At 43.4% G+C, this 20,122-nt stretch overlaps 1 protein-coding gene across 2 annotated transcripts in view; it reads right to left on the bottom strand.

The window, feature by feature from the left end:
• The window catches only part of becn1 (beclin 1, autophagy related), a 68,106-nt gene that overhangs the window by 27,473 nt on the left and 20,511 nt on the right, over positions 1–20,122 (bottom strand). For both annotated transcript variants that reach the window (XM_073828603.1, XM_073828602.1), the window contains 2 exons: positions 15,527–15,585; positions 4,673–4,763 (listed from right to left, as the gene is read on the bottom strand). In XM_073828603.1, coding sequence (XP_073684704.1) covers positions 4,673–4,763; positions 15,527–15,585 — 150 coding nt within the window. The remainder of the gene's footprint in view (positions 1–4,672; positions 4,764–15,526; positions 15,586–20,122) is intronic.

Below are 20,122 nucleotides of genomic sequence, written 5' to 3'. Positions count from 1 at the left end.
TAAGATTCTACAACTTGGAGGTTCCCGCCCTACAGGCCAAGTTGCTATCAGTCTAGATATTAACAGATATCTAGACCCATGTTCCAAGTTTATCCAGGTCGTTTACCTGCCCGGATACACCAGGAGCCAGTGTTTCTAGGGTCCTAATCCCCTTATACGTTCAAGCACGTTCAAGCACTATATGAACCCCGGGCTATCGCCCTCGGGTCTATGGTATCAGATCTTGGCATGCACGGCGTTTTACATGGGGTCCCAAGCGTAAGCTTACGCAGTACGAGAGACCTCTCGTAAGAGAACGTACTCGGTTACTAACGTAACCTCGGTTCTCTCAGAGAGGGAACGAGTACTGCGTACCTTGCCGTGCAAGCGCGTGCTCTGGGCACTTTTATGATGAAAAAACCAGAGTGTAGCTGCCTTCGAGCGATATTTATAGGCTTGGATCACGCCACTTTCAGCGGGAGATGACGTATTAGCGCGAAATGCCCTCATTGGAGCTGGCATCGCGCCAAGCCTCGCTCGATAGGTGCTGCAGTTGCTGCAGAGCAGCCAATAGGCACGCAATACGCCTCGCCTATGTCTGCTCACTGCGGCAACGCGTTTTACATTAATACAAAATTAAGGATAATTTTTTGGCTTCAATATCTCTCGCGGAAAGGATTTTCCCCAAGCGTAAGCTTACGCAGTACTCGTTCCCTCTCTGAGAGAACCGAGGTTACGTTAGTAACCGAGTACGATATCTATTGGTACAATATGCGTCACATGACTATAAATATGCGTCATCGTTTTCAAAAGCCTCCTTTTTCACAGTCCACACTACAACGTGAAAACGGCGTTTTCTAATTTATCCACTTTGGCCGGAGTTTTTAGAAATAATCGTTTTCTGTGATAAAAACGGGGTTTTCGTGTAAATGAGAGGCCAAACCGCAGGGAAATATCTGCGTTTTCCCTTCGTGTAAACGGGGCCTCAGAGTAAACGGACCAAAACGGAGACTTTTGAAAACGGTGGTGTGGCTGCCCACATTTTCTCTGCGTATCCTTGACGACCGTGCAAACAATAACATCATGCTCGTTGCTGTAGCCATAGATATGTATAAGTAGATTCCCTTTTGACCACTCCAAGCACGTCCTCCATCTCAACAATAGGGAATCTATCTATACATATCTATGGTTGTACATGCATGAATGGCCATATGGCATTTTCGGTTGTGTGGTGTAGACGGAGATCCGTCGTGCGGTAAATTATATTTTCACACAATTGCACTGGCCATCGTGGTTTATCCCTTACATAATTGACATACATTATTTAACAGCCTTCATCTCGACTAGCAATCACACTGATTTAACGCTAAGTTACATTGAATTTACCTTGTTTCGGGTGACAGCCAAGGTTATTATAGTTAACGAAAACTAACGAAAAAACTAAAACTAGAATTGAAAAAGCATTTTCGTTAACTGAAATAAAAATAAAAACGAGAGTTTAAAAAAAAGCGAAAACTAACTTAAACTGTTTTGTGTGTATACAAAACGAACTTAAACTAACTAATATTATAGCAAAAACGTCCTTCGTTTTCGTCTTTGTAAATACATTGTGGCGATATGGATCCAAATCTATACCGGCGTTTGCACCTTGCCCACTAATTAAAACGGAAGTCTGGGAGTGAGCGGAAGGAAAAAAACGTGAAGGAAACGGTACCTGAAAGAAACTGTGACCAAAGGTGTTAGATTGTTTGCTTGCGCAGACCGAGTGTGAACGCCAAAACATCGGAGAAAATTGGTGGTGCATTAATACCGGTTGCAACTTAAGTCCAGCCTGGTTCGCCTGCCGCAGGTGCTATAGTTTCTCTTCTTCTGATAAAACTCCGCTGAAGCTCCAAAGATTTGTGTCCCGGCCTGTAAATTGGTTGGCCGACCAGACGCTGCCTGCTTCACGCAGCAGATGCGCACACACACTGCACGAAAACTCCCGCTCCCGCACTCACACAACACACACTGCAAACTGATCGAACCTAAATTTATTTTCTCATTTTTGATTTTTGTCTTGTGATGTGTGAAAACGGTGAACTTTAAGAGTTTCCAGTTGAGTTAAAAACGAAACAGTGTTCTTTTTTATGGTTTCACTTTCTATTGGACTTTTTGAATTGAGCAAGTGAAAATCCTTTTTCTCAATGAATTCATGTTTTTTTTTTTTTTTTATTATTAATGCTGTGAAAACGAAAAAAAAAAAAAGTAAATATATTGTTTTCCACTTCATTCTCATCTGATGTTTGTGTTGTGTATTATTTTTTTTTATTTGGCAAAATTTGGAATCTTTGCCTTGTCTGGTGCCCGAACAGCACTATTAAGTACAACCCTAAGTTGATTAAATTTACCTTTGGGGGCCGCCATTATTACAACATAAGCCTTTTGGGTTGAAATAAAAATCTATTTAGGCTACTTCACATTGCCTGTTTTATGCCAGGTGTTTTACCCGTACGGCACCACGTAGTCTGTGATGTCACGTGTCAATAGTCTGTCTGCGAATCATGCACCTGACAAATATCCTAATTTACAAAAAAAAAAATAAAAAAAAAAATAAAACTAACACTGTAACTAATAAAAACTAAATTAAAACTAAGCAATTTCAAAGTATAAAAACTAATAAAAACTAGTAAATCTGCCTCTAAAACTAATTAAAACTAACTGAATTTGAAAACAAAAAGTCAAAACGAAATAAAAACTAAAACTAATAAAAAATCCAAAACTATTAGAACCTTGGTGACAGCCAGCATGGACGATATGCTGCTGTGGTATGCTAGCTCGATCTTGCAATGGACACACACCACAGCGTTCTCTTTACTTTTCAATTTGAAATTATCCCAAACCTTGGACATTTTCTGTCGTTTTCTCCTGTTTGTTTCTTCTCTTTGCTCGTCGCCATTGTTATCACTACCTTCCATTTTGCAGCCAGCACTAGTCCGCGCCCACGCCCTCAAATAAAATTACAGCTGACTCCTTCCTTAAAGGTTGCATCAGCGATTTCAAGCCTGAAACATAAAGTGTCACATTCAGTTGATCTTTCTTCACGATCCGCTCGCTGCCTGCCCGATAAGTCGGCTGTAAAAAAAAACGCGTCTCTCTGGTCAGCCTAGGGTCCGAGATATGCCAAAAAAACAATCGGTGCTACCACTTTCGGTGCGACTTTCGTACTGGTGCAGGGATGTGAGGGAGATGGAGCGAAAGTCCACAACACCAACACCCTGACGCTGATTGGTTGGAACACTGTTTGTTTTTCTGTGCAAAGGTTAATAGCACCGATTGTTTTTTTGGCATACCTCGGACCCTAGGCTGACCAGAGAGACTGTTTTTTTTTTACAGCTGATTTATGGGGCAGGCAGCGAGCGGATCGTGAAGAAAGATCAGCTGAATGTGACACTTTATGTTTCAGCCTAGAATCGCTGATACAGCCTTTAAGTTTCCTTTCACTTTGTGGGTGACGTAAGCGCATTGTCACACAAACAAAATCATTGCGAAAAAAACGAGACGTGAGCTTTAAAATAAATTAAAAGAGGCTTCGAGGCAGAGGAATTTGCCTCGATCATTTTTTGTAATCGAGTTACTCGAGGAATCGTTTCAGCTCTAGTCCCAGCTGCTTTGAGATCATTGACAAGATCCTCCCGTGTAGTTCTAAGCTGATTCCTCACCGTTATCATGATCATTGGAACTCCATGAGGTGAGATCTTGCATGGAGCCCCAGACCGAGGGAGACTGGCAGTTATTTTATGTTTCTTCCATTTGCAAATAATCGCACCAACTGTTGTCATCATCTCAACAAGCTGCTTGGTGATGGTCTTGTAGCTCATTCCAGCCTTGTGTAGGTCTACAATCTTGTCCCTGACATCCTTGCTCAGCTCTTTGGTCTTGGCCATGGTGGAGAGTTTGGAATCTGATTGATTGATTGCTTCAAGTAATTAGGAGCAACAAGATTAGGAGCAGTCCCTTAATGAGAGTGCTCCTAATCTTAGCTCATTACCAGTATAAAAGACACCTGGGAGCCAGAAATCTTGCTGATTGATAGGGGATCAAATACTTATTTCACCTATTAAAATGCACATCAACTTTTTTGAAATGTGTTTTTCTGGATTTTTGGTTGTTGTTCTGTCTCTCACTGTTAAAATAAATTTACATATTTGTATTTGTGACAAATAATAAGTAATGTGACAATATTAACACAAAAATCTCACAGACTAGCACTTTTAATATTCCCATGTACTGTATAAAAATACAGTGCTTTTGTGAATATGAATTATTTTAACAACAGTGTTTTTCTTAGATTATCTGCTGCCTGCAAGGCAGATAACTGGTAACTTGTCAAATCTGTGGTTAAAACGCCACTTAGCGATCAAAAGCGCAAATGCATTTTGCAGATGCGGTGGCAGTGCCCACAATGGTAAAATAAAACTCATTCTGGTTGTATATGCAGTCAGATCAAGGTGACTGGCATGTCTTGTGGCATATCTGTGTGGTCCAGTTTGGTATCACACCTTGACTCATTGTTTGTATTAAATTAAAAAAAAAAATCTACTTAAAATAAACATTTATTTTTAGGCTTGCAAAGTACAATTAAATAAGTCTAAATAATAACAACAACTAATTGTGTATAGTTGTATAGTGCTGTTTTGTATTAAGTCCATACTTTCAGCCTTCGACTTAAGTTCTCCATAGTTCCTCCATCTGAAGCTTCTCCAATTAGAGTGAAACTATTTGCGCTTTCAGTTGACATCATCCTACAGAACACAAACAGCTCATTAATACACCACCATACAGGTTTACGTGCATGTAATTACACATAATGAATTGTTATTATTATAGTAAGTAAATGTAACATGTAACAAGGACACCTTTAAATAAAATGTTACCCACAATTTCATGCAACTAACCCTAAAAAGTGTTCAAAAAGTTTTGTAGGAGTACTGTTGTGTCTGTCTACAGTATTTTGTCTATACTAGCACCATTTTTGCAAAAGTTGCCTCATAACAGGCACCAGAATGCACTGTTATGTTGCACTAAATTAACTGTAAATTTTGGTCACACATCAAATAAGGTGAGTGTAAGAGTATCAGATGACCCTTGAAAAAAAATATATATACAGTTGCAATCGAAATTATTCAACCCCCTTGACATGCAAGACATTTTGTTCCAGATAATTTGTTTTTCTAAAAACAAATCTACAAAGGCATTAGTACACTATTAGATAAAGTATTTTAATACACATTTGAGTAATTATGAGAAAATAAATTGATAAATAGTGGAAAAAAAAAAATCAAATTGCTTTAAACGTTCATGTTCAAAATTATTCAACCCCCCAAAAGTAAAATTTGTTGCAGAATCTTTAATTGTTTAAAACCACCAATAAACGCTGTTTGAAAGTTTTAAGAAGCGCTGATCACCTCTCTACTGCAATCTTGGACCATTCCTCGGCTGAAAAAGCTTTTAGATAACGGATAATCTTTGGTTCTCTTACGAGAGGTCTCTCGTACTGCGTAAGTATCTTACGCTTGGGGAAAATCCTTTCCGCGAGAGATATTGAAGCCAAAAAATTATCCTTAATTTTGTATTAATGTAAAACGCGTTGCTGCAGTGTGCAGACATAGGCGAGGCGGCTCGCGTGCCTATTGGCTGCTCTGCTGCAACTGCAGCACCTATCGAGTGAGGCCTGGCGCGGTGCCGGCTCCAATGAGGGCATTTCGCGCCTAATACGTCATCTCCCGCCCAAAGTGGCGTGATCCAAGCCTATAAATATCACTCGAAGGTAGCTACACACTGATTTTTTCATCCTTCAAGCGAAGCACACGCATCGCTGGAGTCGGAGAAGAAGCCGCCGTCGACTGCAAGCATCTCAGCGGGACGAGCCATTGGAGCTGCTGGCCACGCCGCCTTCCGTGCCTTCCTGCTGCGCTTTCCGGCGCCTATATCCTTTATAATCTACAGTGTGTGTCGCCGCTGCGATACACACTGTTTCTCTAAAAAATAGCAAAGCGTCTTTTTAAAGATGCTTTCATACGGCTCGTGCAGATGCCAATGGCGACTCTGAGGACTTGCCTTGCCTTCTTCACTGAGACTGCTCCCCCGCCCGCGCGGTGTCGCGCCGTAAAAAAGCGCCGTGCCCAGCGGGCCCCGGACCCTTCCCCCAGCCGACAAAGCTCGCCGGTTCGCCCGCCTGCTTCATCGACCTCGTCAGCCTCTGTTCCGGACGTAAAGCGGCCGCTGTATGCCACCGCTTCCATCGACGCCGCTGACGAGGGGGGCCATGAAGGAGGAAGAGGATTTCCGTTTCCCGCCAAAGCGGGAACGCGCATGCTGAGAGGCACCCGTGGCTAACGCTTTCTGACGTTTTTCTCGTCTGGCCGCCGCCCTGTCAGACGCGGCCTGCGGCCCAGGATGGAGTTGAAACCTGAGCCTCCGAAATCGTCCTAGCACAACTAGGAAAACGACGGTGTACGAGTCCCGCTGTTGCCGGACCCCCACCAAAGTTGTTCGCTCGTCCAGTCCCAGGAAATGTGACTGTTCCAGTGTTTTCTGCAGCCAACAAACCGGCTCCGTCGCCCGTTTGCCTGCACACAAAAGTCGTTCCCACGGCTACACAGATAAACCCCCAATAGAGTGTATTGTCTGGTGTCCCGGCCACGGCCGATGGTGTTTCACGTGTCGTAAGAATGCCCACTAACCAGTGCTCATCTCTACACACAAGCACAGCGCACATAAAATCGACTCAGATCGATTGCGCTTCACAACCGGCCACGGCCGATGGTGTTTCACGTGTCGTAAGAATGCCCACTAACCAGTGCTCATCTCTAACGTACACACAAGCACAGCGCACATAAAATCGACACAGATCGATTGCGCTTCACAACCGGCCACGGCTGATGGTGTTTCACGTGTCGTAAGAATGCCCACTAACCAGTGCTCATCTCTACACACAAGCACAGCGCACATAAAATCGACTCAGATCGATTGTGCTTCACACGTGGTAAATGTGCCCGCTTCACAGTGCCCACAGACACCACATTATGCACGTCAAACGGTTTCTGTAAAAACGAAACCAAAAGTGCATTCGCTCTATGCAGGCGAACGTTGTTTGGAGTGTGTTAAATGTGCCCGCTGCCCCACAGCCACATCCACACACAGACATAATAGTTCCCGCTATCAGCGTGCCCCATGCCTCAAATGTCACGAGCACGTTTTGCATGAAATCAACGTGCATTCGCTCCATGCAAGCGAACAAGGTTTGGAGTGTGTTAAATGTGACTGTTCCAGTGTTTGCTGCAGCCAACAAGCCGGTTCTGTCGCCCGCTTGCCTGCACACAAAGGTTGTTTTCACGGCTACCCAGATAAACCCCCAATAGAGTGTATTTTCTGGAGTCCCGGCCACGGCCGATGGTGTTTCGCGTGTAGTAAGAATGCCCAGTGCTCATCTCTACACACAAGCACAGCCTGTCACACAGATCTCGTGCACATAAAATCGGCTCAGATCGATTGCGCTTCACATGTGGTAAACGTGCCCACTTCTCAGTGCCCACAGACATCACATTATGCACGCCCCAAGGTTTCTGTAAAAACGAAACTAACGTGCATGCAGGCGAACGGTGTTTGCAGTGTGTTAAATGTGCCTGTTGCCACACAACCACATCCACACACAGACATAATAGTTCCCGCTATCAGCGTGCCCCACGCCCCGAATGTCACGAGCACGTCTCTGGTGCCACAGCACACCGAAACCACTCTGTTACTGAAAGAACGGAGCACGCTTCGTATTCAACCTCTAGCTATTCATGCAAACGCATGGGAAAAGCTCCCAGGGGTTTCGAAATGGGGACATTATAAAAGGAGGCTATTCGCTACATTTTCACCGACGCCCGCGCCGCTATACAGCCACAATGCAGACAGAAGCAGCACACCTGCTTCGAGCCAAAGTGGCGAAACTATTGAGCAAAGGGGTCATAGAGCCCCTTTCTCAAGCTCAAAGCGATGGAGGGCTGTACAGCAGATATTTCCTGGTACCGAAAAAAGACGGTGGTCACAGACCCATATTAGATCTAAGGCAACTGAACAAAGCGCTGGTGAAGCGTCGGTTCAGGATGCTCACGACCAGAAAAATCCTCGCGCAAGTTCGCCAAGTAGACTGGTTCGTGTCAGTGGATCTGAAAGACAAATACAGATAGCGTCACGTCACAGGCGATTTTTGAGATTCGCCTTCGAGGGCCAGGCATATCAGTACACAGTCCTGCCGTTCGGTTTGTCCCAGGCACCCCGTACATTTACGAAGTGCATGGACGCAGCGCTCGTTCCTCTCAGACTGAAAGGCGTGCGCATACTGAACTATTTGGACGATCGGCTGATTCTAGCGCAGTCTCGCTCAGTGCTTGTACAGCATACGACCATGTTACTCGATCACCTCGAGAATTTGGGTCTCAGAGTCAATTGGGCGAAGAGCTCCCTGTACCCCAGTGAGAAAACTTCCTTCCTGGGCACAGAATTGGACTCGCTGTCAATGATAGCGCGGCTGTCACCACAGCGCGCAGCAGACATTCAGCGCACAGCGGGCTCGTTCCGCTGCGGCGCGTCTGTCCCGCTCAAAAAAAAAAAAAAATAATAAAAAATTTCAGAAAATGCTGGGTCTCATGGCCTCAGCGTCATCAGTTCTGCAGCTGGGTCTGCTATGTATGCGCCCACTGCAGTTCTGGCTGAAAGTGCGCGTCCCGCGTCAAGCATGGGCGTCCGGTCGGCTTCGTCTCACGGTCAATCAGAAATGTGTCACAGCCCTGAAACCGTGGAGAGCAGTCGACTGGTACCAGTTAGGTATAAGCCTGGGGACTTCCTCGAGAATAAAAGTGGTGTCCACGGACGCGTCCACCTCGGGATGGGGGGCTCTGCTCGAGGGCAGACCGTCTTTTGGCTAGTGGCCAGAACGGGAAAAGCTCCTGCATATCAACTGCCTCGAAATGCTGGCAGTACAGAACGCGCTGACGCGCTTCTGTCCCCAAATAAAGGGAAACCATGTACTAGTCCGCTCGGACAACATGTCAGTGGTTTCCTATATAAATCGCCAGGGCGGTCTCAGGTCCAAAAACCTAAACAGACTTGCAGAACGCCTCCTGGTATGGGCTCAGCGCAACCTGCACTCGCTGAAAGCAGCGCATGTGCCGGGGCTTCTAAACATAGGGCCAGACAGACTGTCCAGGAACAATGTTCCAGCAGGCGAATGGTCTCTACACCCACAGACAGTACAACTACTGTGGAAAAAAAAAAAAAAAAAATTCGGCAGAGCGGAAGTAGACCTGTTTGCGTCTCCGAACAACGCTCACTGTCTGGAATTTTACTCAAAAAGCAGAGACGCGCTGGCCCACGAATGGCCCCTCTATGCTTTTCCCCCCGTCTCTCTCCTACCTCGGGTGATAGAGAGGGTCAGGGAAAAAGGATGTTCAATACTGCTGATAGCGCCGTTTTGGGAAAACCAGCCCTGGTTCCCAGCGCTGATGCAGATGACGAGCATCGCACCGTGGCCAATACCAGTGAGGAGAGACCTCCTCTCGCAGGCGGGCGGCTCGATTTGGCACCCTCACCCGAGCTGTGGTCCCTTCATGTATGGGTCACCAGGGAATATATGATGAACTCCCCACAGGAGTGATAACAACGATCACACAGGCTAGAGCTCCATCTACTAGACGGCTCTATTCCTCGAAATGGTCGATATTTTCGGGCTGGTGCACAGCCCGCGGATCTTTACCCACCGACTGTGGAGTGACAGATGTACTTTCCTTCCTACAAGAGCTACTGGACAAGGGCAGGTCCCCGTCCACGCTCAAAGTTTATGTGGTGGCTATAGCAGCGTTCTCGAGGACAACGCTTGGTCAGTCAATAGGAAGGAACGATTTAATCATCCGCTTCCTTAGAGGAGCTAAGAGATTAAATCCACCCAGACCGCCTTCAGTCCCAACGTGGGACCCTTCTGTGGTGTTGGACGCTATGAAGGGCGGACCATTCGAACCACTACAGGCGACTGATTTAAAATATCTGTCTCTTAAGACTATATTCCTCCTAGCGCTCGCTTCAGTGAAGCGCGTGGGAGACCTGCACGCACTCTCCGTGGGCGCGACATGTATGGAGTTTGGACCTAATGACTCTAGAGTTATACTCAAACCCAAGCATGGATATGTGCCAAAGTCTATTAACACACCGTTTCGAGCACAGGTCATCGCCCTGTCAGCTCTACCGGTTGTGAATGAAGAGGCAGACGCGAGACTCTTATGTCCAGTTAGAGCGCTAAGAGTCTATGTGTCTCGCTCGTCTGCTTTTAGGCAGACAGAACAGCTGTTTGTTCCGTTTTACGGGCATTCTAAAGGAATGGCTGCGTCAAAACAGAGTTTATACAGATGGATAGTGGATGCTATTGCACTGGCATACGAGTCCAAGGGCATGCGATGCCCGCTGGGTGTCAGAGCACATGCCACGAGGGGCGTGGCCTCGTCGTGGGCCTGGTCGAGTGGGATCGACTTACAAGACATTTGTACGGCGGCGGGCTGGGCCTCTCCGTCTACATTCATAAGATTCTACAACTTGGAGGTTCCCGCCCTACAGGCCAAGTTGTTATCGGTTTAGATATTAACAGATATCTAGACCCATATTCCAAGTTAATCCAGGTCGTTTACCTGCCTGGATACACTAGGAGCCAGTGTTATTAGGGTCATAAGCCCCTTATACGATCAAGCACTGTATGAACCCCGGGCTATTGCCCTTGGGTCTATGGTATCAGATCCTGGCATGCACAGCGTTTTACATGGGGTCCCCAAGCGTAAGATACTTACGCAGTACGAGAGACCTCTCGTAAGGGAACGTACTCGGTTACTAACGTAACCTCGGTTCTCTCAGAGAGGGAACGAGTACTGCGTATCTTGCCGTGCAAGCGCATGCTCTAGGCGCTCTTATGATGAAAAAACCAGTGTGTAGCTACCTTCGAGTGATATTTATAGGCTTGGATCACGCCACTTTGGGCGGGAGATGACGTATTAGGTGCGAAATGCCCTCATTGGAGCTGGCACCGCGCCAGGCCTCACTCGATAGGTGCTGCAGTTGCAGCAGAGCAGCCAATAGGCACGCGAGCCGCCTCGCCTATGTCTGCACACTGCAGCAACGCGTTTTACATTAATACAAAATTAAGGATAATTTTTTGGCTTCAATATCTCTCGCGGAAAGGATTTTCCCCAAGCGTAAGATACTTACGCAGTACTCGTTCCCTCTCTGAGAGAACCGAGGTTACGTTAGTAACCGAGTACGTTTTCACTTTGCCACTGCTTTCTTCAAATTCGACTAAATATTTTCAATGAGAATTAAATCTGGAGACTGAACAGGCCACTCAAGAACATTCTGTGACTGATCCCTGAACCAAGCGTAAGTAGATTTGGATGTATACTTTGGGATGATTGTCCTCCAGGAAAGTCCCTTGATCATCATCCTTTGTCTTTGCACCAAAGGCATCACAATTCTTGGCAAAATGGCCTGATACTTCAAAGAATCCATAGTTTCCTTCATACGCTCATGTTTTCCACTTCATGCTACAATAAAACAACCCCATAATTGGATCAGCACACCTCCATGTTTGACCATAGTGCTCTTCTGCTCATTAGTTTTCCCTTTTTTTGCACCAGACATACCGCTGATCTATACGTCCAAAAAGTTCTAGTTTGGTCACATCGCTCCATAAAACGTTCTTCCAGAACTCCACAGGTCTATCCAAATAATTTTTAGCATATTCAAGCTGACCTTTTTGTTATTCTTGATCAAGAATGCTATTCGCCAAGATGCCCCAACATGAAGGCCATGCTTGTCTTATCTTATCTTCTACTCTTGAATGAAATATTTTTCCTCCTTTCATCGGGTCATCTCGCAAGTCTTTGGCTGTACATTGCAGGTTTTTCTCAGTTGCTCTGATCAAACATTTTATGAAATTGTGCATTTTTCATTCAACACCCTCAAAGGTTTTCTAGTACAGCACACTTTAAACTAGGAAATAAGGCTTTTAATGTCTTAGAAATCTTCACGTAACCTTAGACTTTCTAATACAATGAAACTATTTCTTCTCTATAGCTTTTGTGAAAGCTCTGTTGACTTTACCATATTTGCTACTCAACTTCAGCACATGCATGGGATAAATGTATAGATGTGTAAGATCTCAAGCTGATTCAGTTTTGTTTCGAAAGGCTTAATTGTGTTTTAGGACAATTTTGTTCCCTACCACAAAAATAAATGACTTAAACGGCAATGTTGAATAGGGGTTGAATAATTATGACAGCTGTGTTATTAAAAAAATCCTAGAACTCAAACACATTACATTATATATTGACATTGTCACTTTTAATATGCCAGTACACTGTTGTAGATGCAATTTTTATAAAGTCCTGAAACTTCAGACAAGCTTTTATTTGTAAAGTACTGAAGTCTCTGGGGGGTTGAATAATTTTGATTGCAACTGTATATGTTGTGTTTGGGCTTGGCCATGGTCAAGGGGCTCTACAGGGCCCCCAAACACAGGCTATGGTTAGGATGACATTTCTCTATTGTGCACTGAAATTAGGTATGGTCTCTCATTATGTATAACAATGTTCACCATGTTGGATGGAATGTGTGATTTTTACATTTCCCCATACTGTACTATGGCTCATTAAAGCTAAAAGACAAATTTGTCTTAAAAGTATTTTAAATTTGATAATGCAGTTTAGGAGAGACGTGCCTCATCAGCACAAATTTAGCACACTTGTAGAAGTTTAGCAAGACTTGTTTTAATAATACATACGTTTTGGGTGTGGCCCCTGGACTCCTTAGCACCCCAAACATTTCCAGATTTTTTTATTACTGTTTGACATATTTTGACTAACATTCACAAATTTTAGTAGGGACATTGCCCTTTACATTACAAACATATTTTTTTATGAAGTTTTATTCGCTCCGGCAAGCAGAAAGCTTACCAGATTTTGTATATTAAGCCCATTCTGCCATTGTCTGTTGTTGATAAGTGTTACCTCCTGTGTTTCTTGTGGCTTTTCTTGGTTTTTGTCATGTATTTTGGACATATATCTCTGTGGATTATCATTAAAGGATCTTAAACTGCATTTGGACCCACTGCCTATTGCCTACTTATGCTCAACCGTAACAATAGCATAAGGTCATTTTATTTTAACCACAAATAAAAAATACAAAATTAATGTGTTTCCATTTTTTCAAACCATTTTTTTCTGATCATCTGAAACAAGTCATATCATCTGTGTCTGAGTACATTATTTGATAGCATTATTGTAGACAGACTGGAAATTAATCCTAATAAACATGCCGCTATAACAAAAACAATAGCATTAAAATACATTTAAATTTGTATTTCTATTATTCATTCTGCACTGTGCAGATCCTCTTTTATCTCAGGACAGCAGCACGGCCAACAGGAGGTCAGCCATTTTGAAAACAGGAAGTGTCTCATATCTTCTGTTAACACTGTGTGATTTACATTACACTTTGCACATATTTTGGCCTTTTGGATGTCAGTGGAAAAGCGCTGTTGTTTATGTATCAAACAGCTTTACTTTTCTTTTAAGGTGGTGACAAGTGATTGTCATTAAGATATAGTCATTGAGCATTCATTCAAATTATTAAAAAAAGTTGCAGTCTTTATGAGTGAGTTATATATAGAGCTCATTGTGTATATTTGACCATTCAAATGCAACAAGACATGAAAGAGAGATGAATTTTGCATGCTATCTGGGAGAGGCGATTTCTGTGTGTATCAGGTGCGTGTCAGTCAGTGCCGCACTGACCTTTTTTTTCCCAGCTTATTGTGCTTAATAACTTTATTAAACATCATGCATGACCTGCTGTTTATTTTATCATTATTGCAGATTTCTTGTAAATAACTATAAAGGGGTCCTATTATGCTCTTTTACAAAGTCTTTATTTTGTTTTGTTACAACTGTGCAAGCTAGATTAAAGTGATTCTTTAAAATATGGATATTTTTCTTACAAAAACACATCACAGATCAATAAAGGAGGCTTTTACTGACCCCTCCGGAGCCATGTGAGGCATTATTATGGTTTGACTTGTTTTGGACTGATGGAGAGAAACACTTGTCTGTGCTGTTCTTTTGACTTTTGGTGGTTGAATAATTTTGAACATGATTGTTTAGAGCCAATTAGATTTTTTTCATTATTCATCAACTTTATGCTTTCAGAATCACTCAAATGTATTAATAAACTTTCTGCAATAGTTTACTGGTGCCTTTGTTGAATTGTTTTCATAAAATGTTGTTCTCTGCAGCAAAATGTCTTGCAGGTGACTTCAAAACTTTCTACTCTGATTGAATTGTAAAAGGGTGAATTAAGACTTTTTAAGATAATTTTAAGGCCTGAATAAACCATGGACGCTTATTTTTTACTCTTTTTGACAAAAAATAAATAAATATATTTTGTTAAAAAAATTTAACTATATATTACATATTTGGCATAACAGGACTAAACAAGCACAGTGGACAGTGGGACTGGAGAGCAGGGTCAGAACTTTTTTTATTATTATTTCTTAATAGGCTATTTATAACACAGTATAGCAATAACACACAATAAAGAATGTTGTTATGTCTGAAAATAATCACAATTGGCTTACATGTTAGACACAGCAGTTTTTATATTTCATTAATGAAAATAGTTCAAACAAAGCCATAGCAGAAGCACTGCGAGTCTACGAGCAATACACAATGGCTTGGTGGTAAGTTTCTGAATAAATTCACATTTTAAACAAATCTGAGATTGAGGGAACAATTTAAACCAATTTAAAAACCAAATTTAAAAACCAATTTAAAAACCAAGTCAGTCACTTGCTTTGTTCCTGAGTCACTGACTCATTGTCACCATGTACTGGCAGTTTTTGTTTCATATTTAAATGTTTTTGTGTGTTTTTTTTGTTTTGTTTTTTTAATTTCATATTTCTATATTCAAAATATAACACTATAAAACATTTTAATCTCAAAACATTTATGGATTTGTAATTGCAGAGTAAAATATACTCATGACTTCTGAGCTGCATTAATCAGTCCCATGTGTAAATACATGTGTTCACAAAAAGTGAAATAAGTCTAAAATGGCAAATATTGGTTTTAAGTAGACAAGATTGACTGAAATGTTAATCAATAACACTTATTAATACTTATTAATAAAACGTATGACTAAAAATGCAGCTGACAAAACTAGCACAAATTAATAGAAATGTTCAATAAAGCACAATATTTTGTGTTTAATGAGACACATGTAAGAGAGTAGACCGTTTTTGAGCTAGGAGAAAACACCAGCCTTTTCCACTGGCTACAATCACAAGCATATTTCATACCCGTGGGAAACTCCTGTTTTTAAATCAAGATTGTTATTGATTATAAATAAATAAAAATAAAATAATCATACATCTCTAACAACAACACATGTATTTGTGTAAAAATAGGTGTCATCAGGGTTATCATACCTTGCAGGTGGGATGTATTTCCGAGCCACACCATCCTGTTTGCTCTCCAAAAAGGTCTCCTAAAATAACACAGACACTTCTTTAAAAAATTATTTAAAAATTATTTAAGAGCACAAATATTTTTTTAATAGTAATTAAAAAAATATCATATTAAAGTTTGTAAACTTTTGGTGTTAGTTTGCCTAGCTTCAAAATTTAAAATATAGTAGTCAATAATTAAAGTGCATCAAAAAAGTTAATCAAAGTTGTTCCAAGACAAGAACGGGTATTGTTTTAGTTTCAGGACAACTTTTAAGGTTTTGATCCACTTCAATTGTTGACTACTGTAGTTTAAAAATATTGTTTGCTAGGTTGTTTTAAGTGATTGCTAGTAAAGAACTTTAAAGAGATTGAAAATATGCAATCCCAAATTTCTAGTAATCTATGCAACTTCTTAGACCTGAACAAACCATTGGATGCCTCTGGATGCAGAGTATTGTAGACTGGTTGAAATTAGAGGTGGGCAAAGACACAGTCTTTGTGACAAATACGGCTTTGCGACGAAACTATTCCTATAATGAGGACATTCTACCAATAATTATATCAACATTTTAGGAACATTGAGTGATTAAAACATGAGTCAAATGTTGGTGTTACCAAAATGATATGAAATTATGCAATGGAATAATGCAGCTCAATAAGCAGCAGAAATTTTGCACCTCATTCGTGGGTCGACGATAACCGGAGCAGGATGAGATATGCCCAAATGTTTTGTCCAGACAAATAATTAACACTAGATATGTGTTATAGACCGTGCTGGTAAGACGAGACGTGAGACCAACTCAAATAAAGTATATTTTTAATCTTGATCTTTAAACTCAAAACACAGGGAATATCCACACACGTAGCAAATGAAAATGATCGACAAAGGACTGAAAACTGAGACAGACTTATAAAGCAAACTAATCAAGACACACAGGTGATACAGATGATGACTGAACAAGGACTAAACCAAATGATTACAAACAGACGGGGGAAGACAGAGGGAGAAACCAAATCAGAATAATGCAAACACAAAGGCAAAAGACATGAAACAACAGGTGACATGTAACATTACCTCCCCCTCCCGGTAGGCGCGTCTCGCGCCGTGACGGAAACACCGGGGAGGGAGGGCGGGCGCCCTGGAGGCCGTTACAAGACAGGACCTTACTGGTTTGGGAAGGCCTCCAGGGCGGATCAGGGAGCCATGGCGGGTCAGGGGAATCAGGAGTCCATGGCCTGGCCAATAGCTCACGTGGCCATGGTGGGTCAGGAGGCCATGGCCGGACAGGCAGTTCAGGTGGCCATGGTGGGTCAGGAGGCCATGGCCGGACAGGCAGTTCAGGTGGCCATGGTGGGTCAGGAGGCCATGGCCGGACAGGCAGTTCAGGTGGCCATGGTGGGTCAGGAGGCCATGGCCAAGCGGACAGTTCATATGGCCATGACTGGGCAGCTCCCGTGGCCTTGGCCTTAGTCCTTGGCCAGGCCACGTGGACTAGGGGTATGTATTCATATGGCCATGACTGGGCAGCCCCCGTGGCCTTGGCCTTAGTCCTTGGCCAGGCCACGTGGACTAGGGGTATGTAGCCCCCCCCCCAACATTTTCTTGGGGAGATTTAGGGGTACATGTAGAGGTACTGGTAGAGTGGGTTCTGGAAGGTTGGGCGTAACCAGCGGAGGCTCTGGAAGGCTGGGCGTAACCAGCGGAGGCTCTGGAAGGCTGGGCGTAACCAGCGGAGGCTCTGGAAGGCTGGGCGTAACCAGCGGAGGCTCTGGATGGCTGGTCGTAACCAGCGGAGACTCTGGACGGCCGGACGGGACCAGCTGAGGCTCTGGAAGACTGGACGGGACCTGCTGAGACTCTGGACGGCTGGACAGGACCAGCTGAGGCTCTGGAAGACTGGACGTAACCAGCGAAGGCTCTGGACGGCTGTACAGGACCAGCTGAGGTTCTGGACGGCCGGACGGGACCAGCTGAGACTCTGGACGGCCGGACGGGACCAGCTGAGACTCTGGACGGCCGGACGGGACCAGCTGAGACTCTGGACGGCCGGACGGGACCAGCTGAGACTCTGGACGGCCGGACGGGACCAGCTGAGACTCTGGACGGCCGGACGGGACCAGCTGAGACTCTGGACGGCCGGACGGGACCAGCTGAGACTCTGGACGGCCGGACGGGACCAGCTGAGACTCTGGACGGCAGGACAGGACCAGTGGAGATTCTGGCGAGAGGATTGGGGCCGTGAACTCCATGGGCAGTGCCATATCCATAAGGTCCCTTACATCCTTTTCGGCCGGGAACTCAGAACCGTCGACCATCTTGGCCGGGAAATCAGGAACGTCGACCATCTTGGTCGGGAAATCAGGAACTACGGCCCTCTCGGCCGGGAAATCAGGAACTACGGCCCTCTCGGCCGGGAAATCAGGAACATCGTCCATCTCGGCCTGGAAATCAGGAACGCTGGCCATCTCCGGGAAATCTCGAACTGTGGCCAGCGGTATTGGGCTGAGGAAGGCTATGGAGCTCTGGAGGATCGCTGGGTGTTCAGGGTGAGGCAGGCGGTCTGAACTGTTGGATCGGTATGCAGAGGCTCTTGGCATTGGGTGAGCTGGTGCGATGGGATGTGTTTCTGAGGGGGTTGGACGTTGTATCGGACTGTCATTCTTTATTAGTTCTATCTCAAAATTGGAGCAGTTATAATAGAGAATGGTATTGACCAATTCGACAAACGGGACATCATAACCAGAGAGATCGCAACGAATTGTTTCTTCGTCCAACCCCAACAGAAACACAAAGCCGAAGGAAGCGTCGGACCAGCTCACCTGATGGTAAAGCTCAAGGAAATCCTCTACATACCGCTCCAACTCCCGACCGCTCTGCCTCAAGCTCCACAGCCGTTCCTCAGCACTACGGTTTTGGTCGATCATTCTGTTATAGACCGTGCTGGTAAGACGAGACGTGAGACCAACTCAAATAAAGTATATTTTTAATCTTGATCTTTAAACTCAAAACACAGGGAATATCCACACACGTAGCAAATGAAAATGATCGACAAAGGACTGAAAACTGAGACAGACTTATAAAGCAAACTAATCAAGACACACAGGTGATACAGATGATGACTGAACAAGGACTAAACCAAATGATTACAAACAGACGGGGGAAGACAGAGGGAGAAACCAAATCAGAATAATGCAAACACAAAGGCAAAAGACATGAAACAACAGGTGACATGTAACAATATGTACGTTTTCTGGAAAATGTGAGTGGTGCTTGTTGTGGCAAAACAGACAATGTGCAGCTTGTATAGTGGTATAGATTTATTGTCCCCTGAAAATTACTACATACAGTAACATACAGCCATTATTGTCAAATAGCTGATAACAAAAGTGAGTACACCCTAAGTGGACTTGTCCCAAAGTGTCAATATATTGTGTTAGCACTATTGTTATCTGGCACTGCCCTAATCATCCTGAGCATGGAATTGACCAGAGCTGCACAGGTTGTTGCTGGGATCCTTTTCTACTCCTCACGGAGCTGCTGGACGTTAGACACATGGTGCTTCTCCACCTTACACTTGAGGATACCCCACAGCTGCTTAATAGGGTTCAGGTCTGGAGACATACTTGGCCACCCCATCACCTTCACCTTCAACTTCAACTTCCTCAGCAAAGCAGTAGTTATCTTGGTGGTGTGTTTGGGATCATTACCATGTTGGAAATATTCCATTACCATGTTTGGCCTAGTTTCAGGGAAGGCATCATGTTCTGCTTCAGAATGTACAGTACATAATGCAATTCATGTTTCCCTCAATGAACTGCAGCTCCCCAGTACTAGCAGTACTCATGCAGCCCCAGACCATGATGCTATTACCCCCTTGCTTGACTATAGGCAAGACACAATTTTTTTGGACTCCTCACCAGGGACGCACAGAATGAGTGAGTCCCTGGTGAGGTTTGTTTTGTTTAAAAATAATTGCATGGAATTGAAAAGTAATAACACTAGAATACAAAAGTTTTTTTTTGTTTTTTTGTGGGGACTTGCAGTATTGATTCGGAGAGGAACCTAAACTGTGAATGGTTTTTAGATATTTTAAATGGTGTTGCCATGATGATTTATTGAACAGCAAAAAAGAAGGAAACAGGAATTGTCTTATGTCTTTAAAGCGCATTGTTCAAACTCAGCAAAAAATAAAATAATAAAATTACATATGGGGAACATGTCATTCTGGTGTAACCTGCTCATGAATGGTGTAACCTGTTTCTTGAATTTTTGATGCTCATGGGTGTTACAGCAAATTAAAAACAGGCACTTCAAATGACAGATGAATGTTATAGGTTGTCCATTAGATAGAGTCACAGGATAAGATAAGGATCTTTACTCCATTACTTACAATAGCAAACAAAAATAAATAGAATAGGTGATATGTGCTGTACTGGTAATATACTTTTAATTTATTTAACAAATGCTTATAGAGCATTAACATTATTTATTGCATTAACTAGCATGAACTAACAATGAACTTAATATATAGTTCATATGTCAGATTCAGGATGTTATCATAAGCAGGCATAATT

The sequence above is a fragment of the Garra rufa genome, chromosome 22, assembly GCF_049309525.1.
Source record: "Garra rufa chromosome 22, GarRuf1.0, whole genome shotgun sequence".
Classification (NCBI taxonomy): Eukaryota; Metazoa; Chordata; class Actinopteri; order Cypriniformes; family Cyprinidae; genus Garra; species Garra rufa.
Note: the sequence above shows the minus strand (reverse complement) of the source record. Positions and strands in the feature narration are given on the sequence as shown.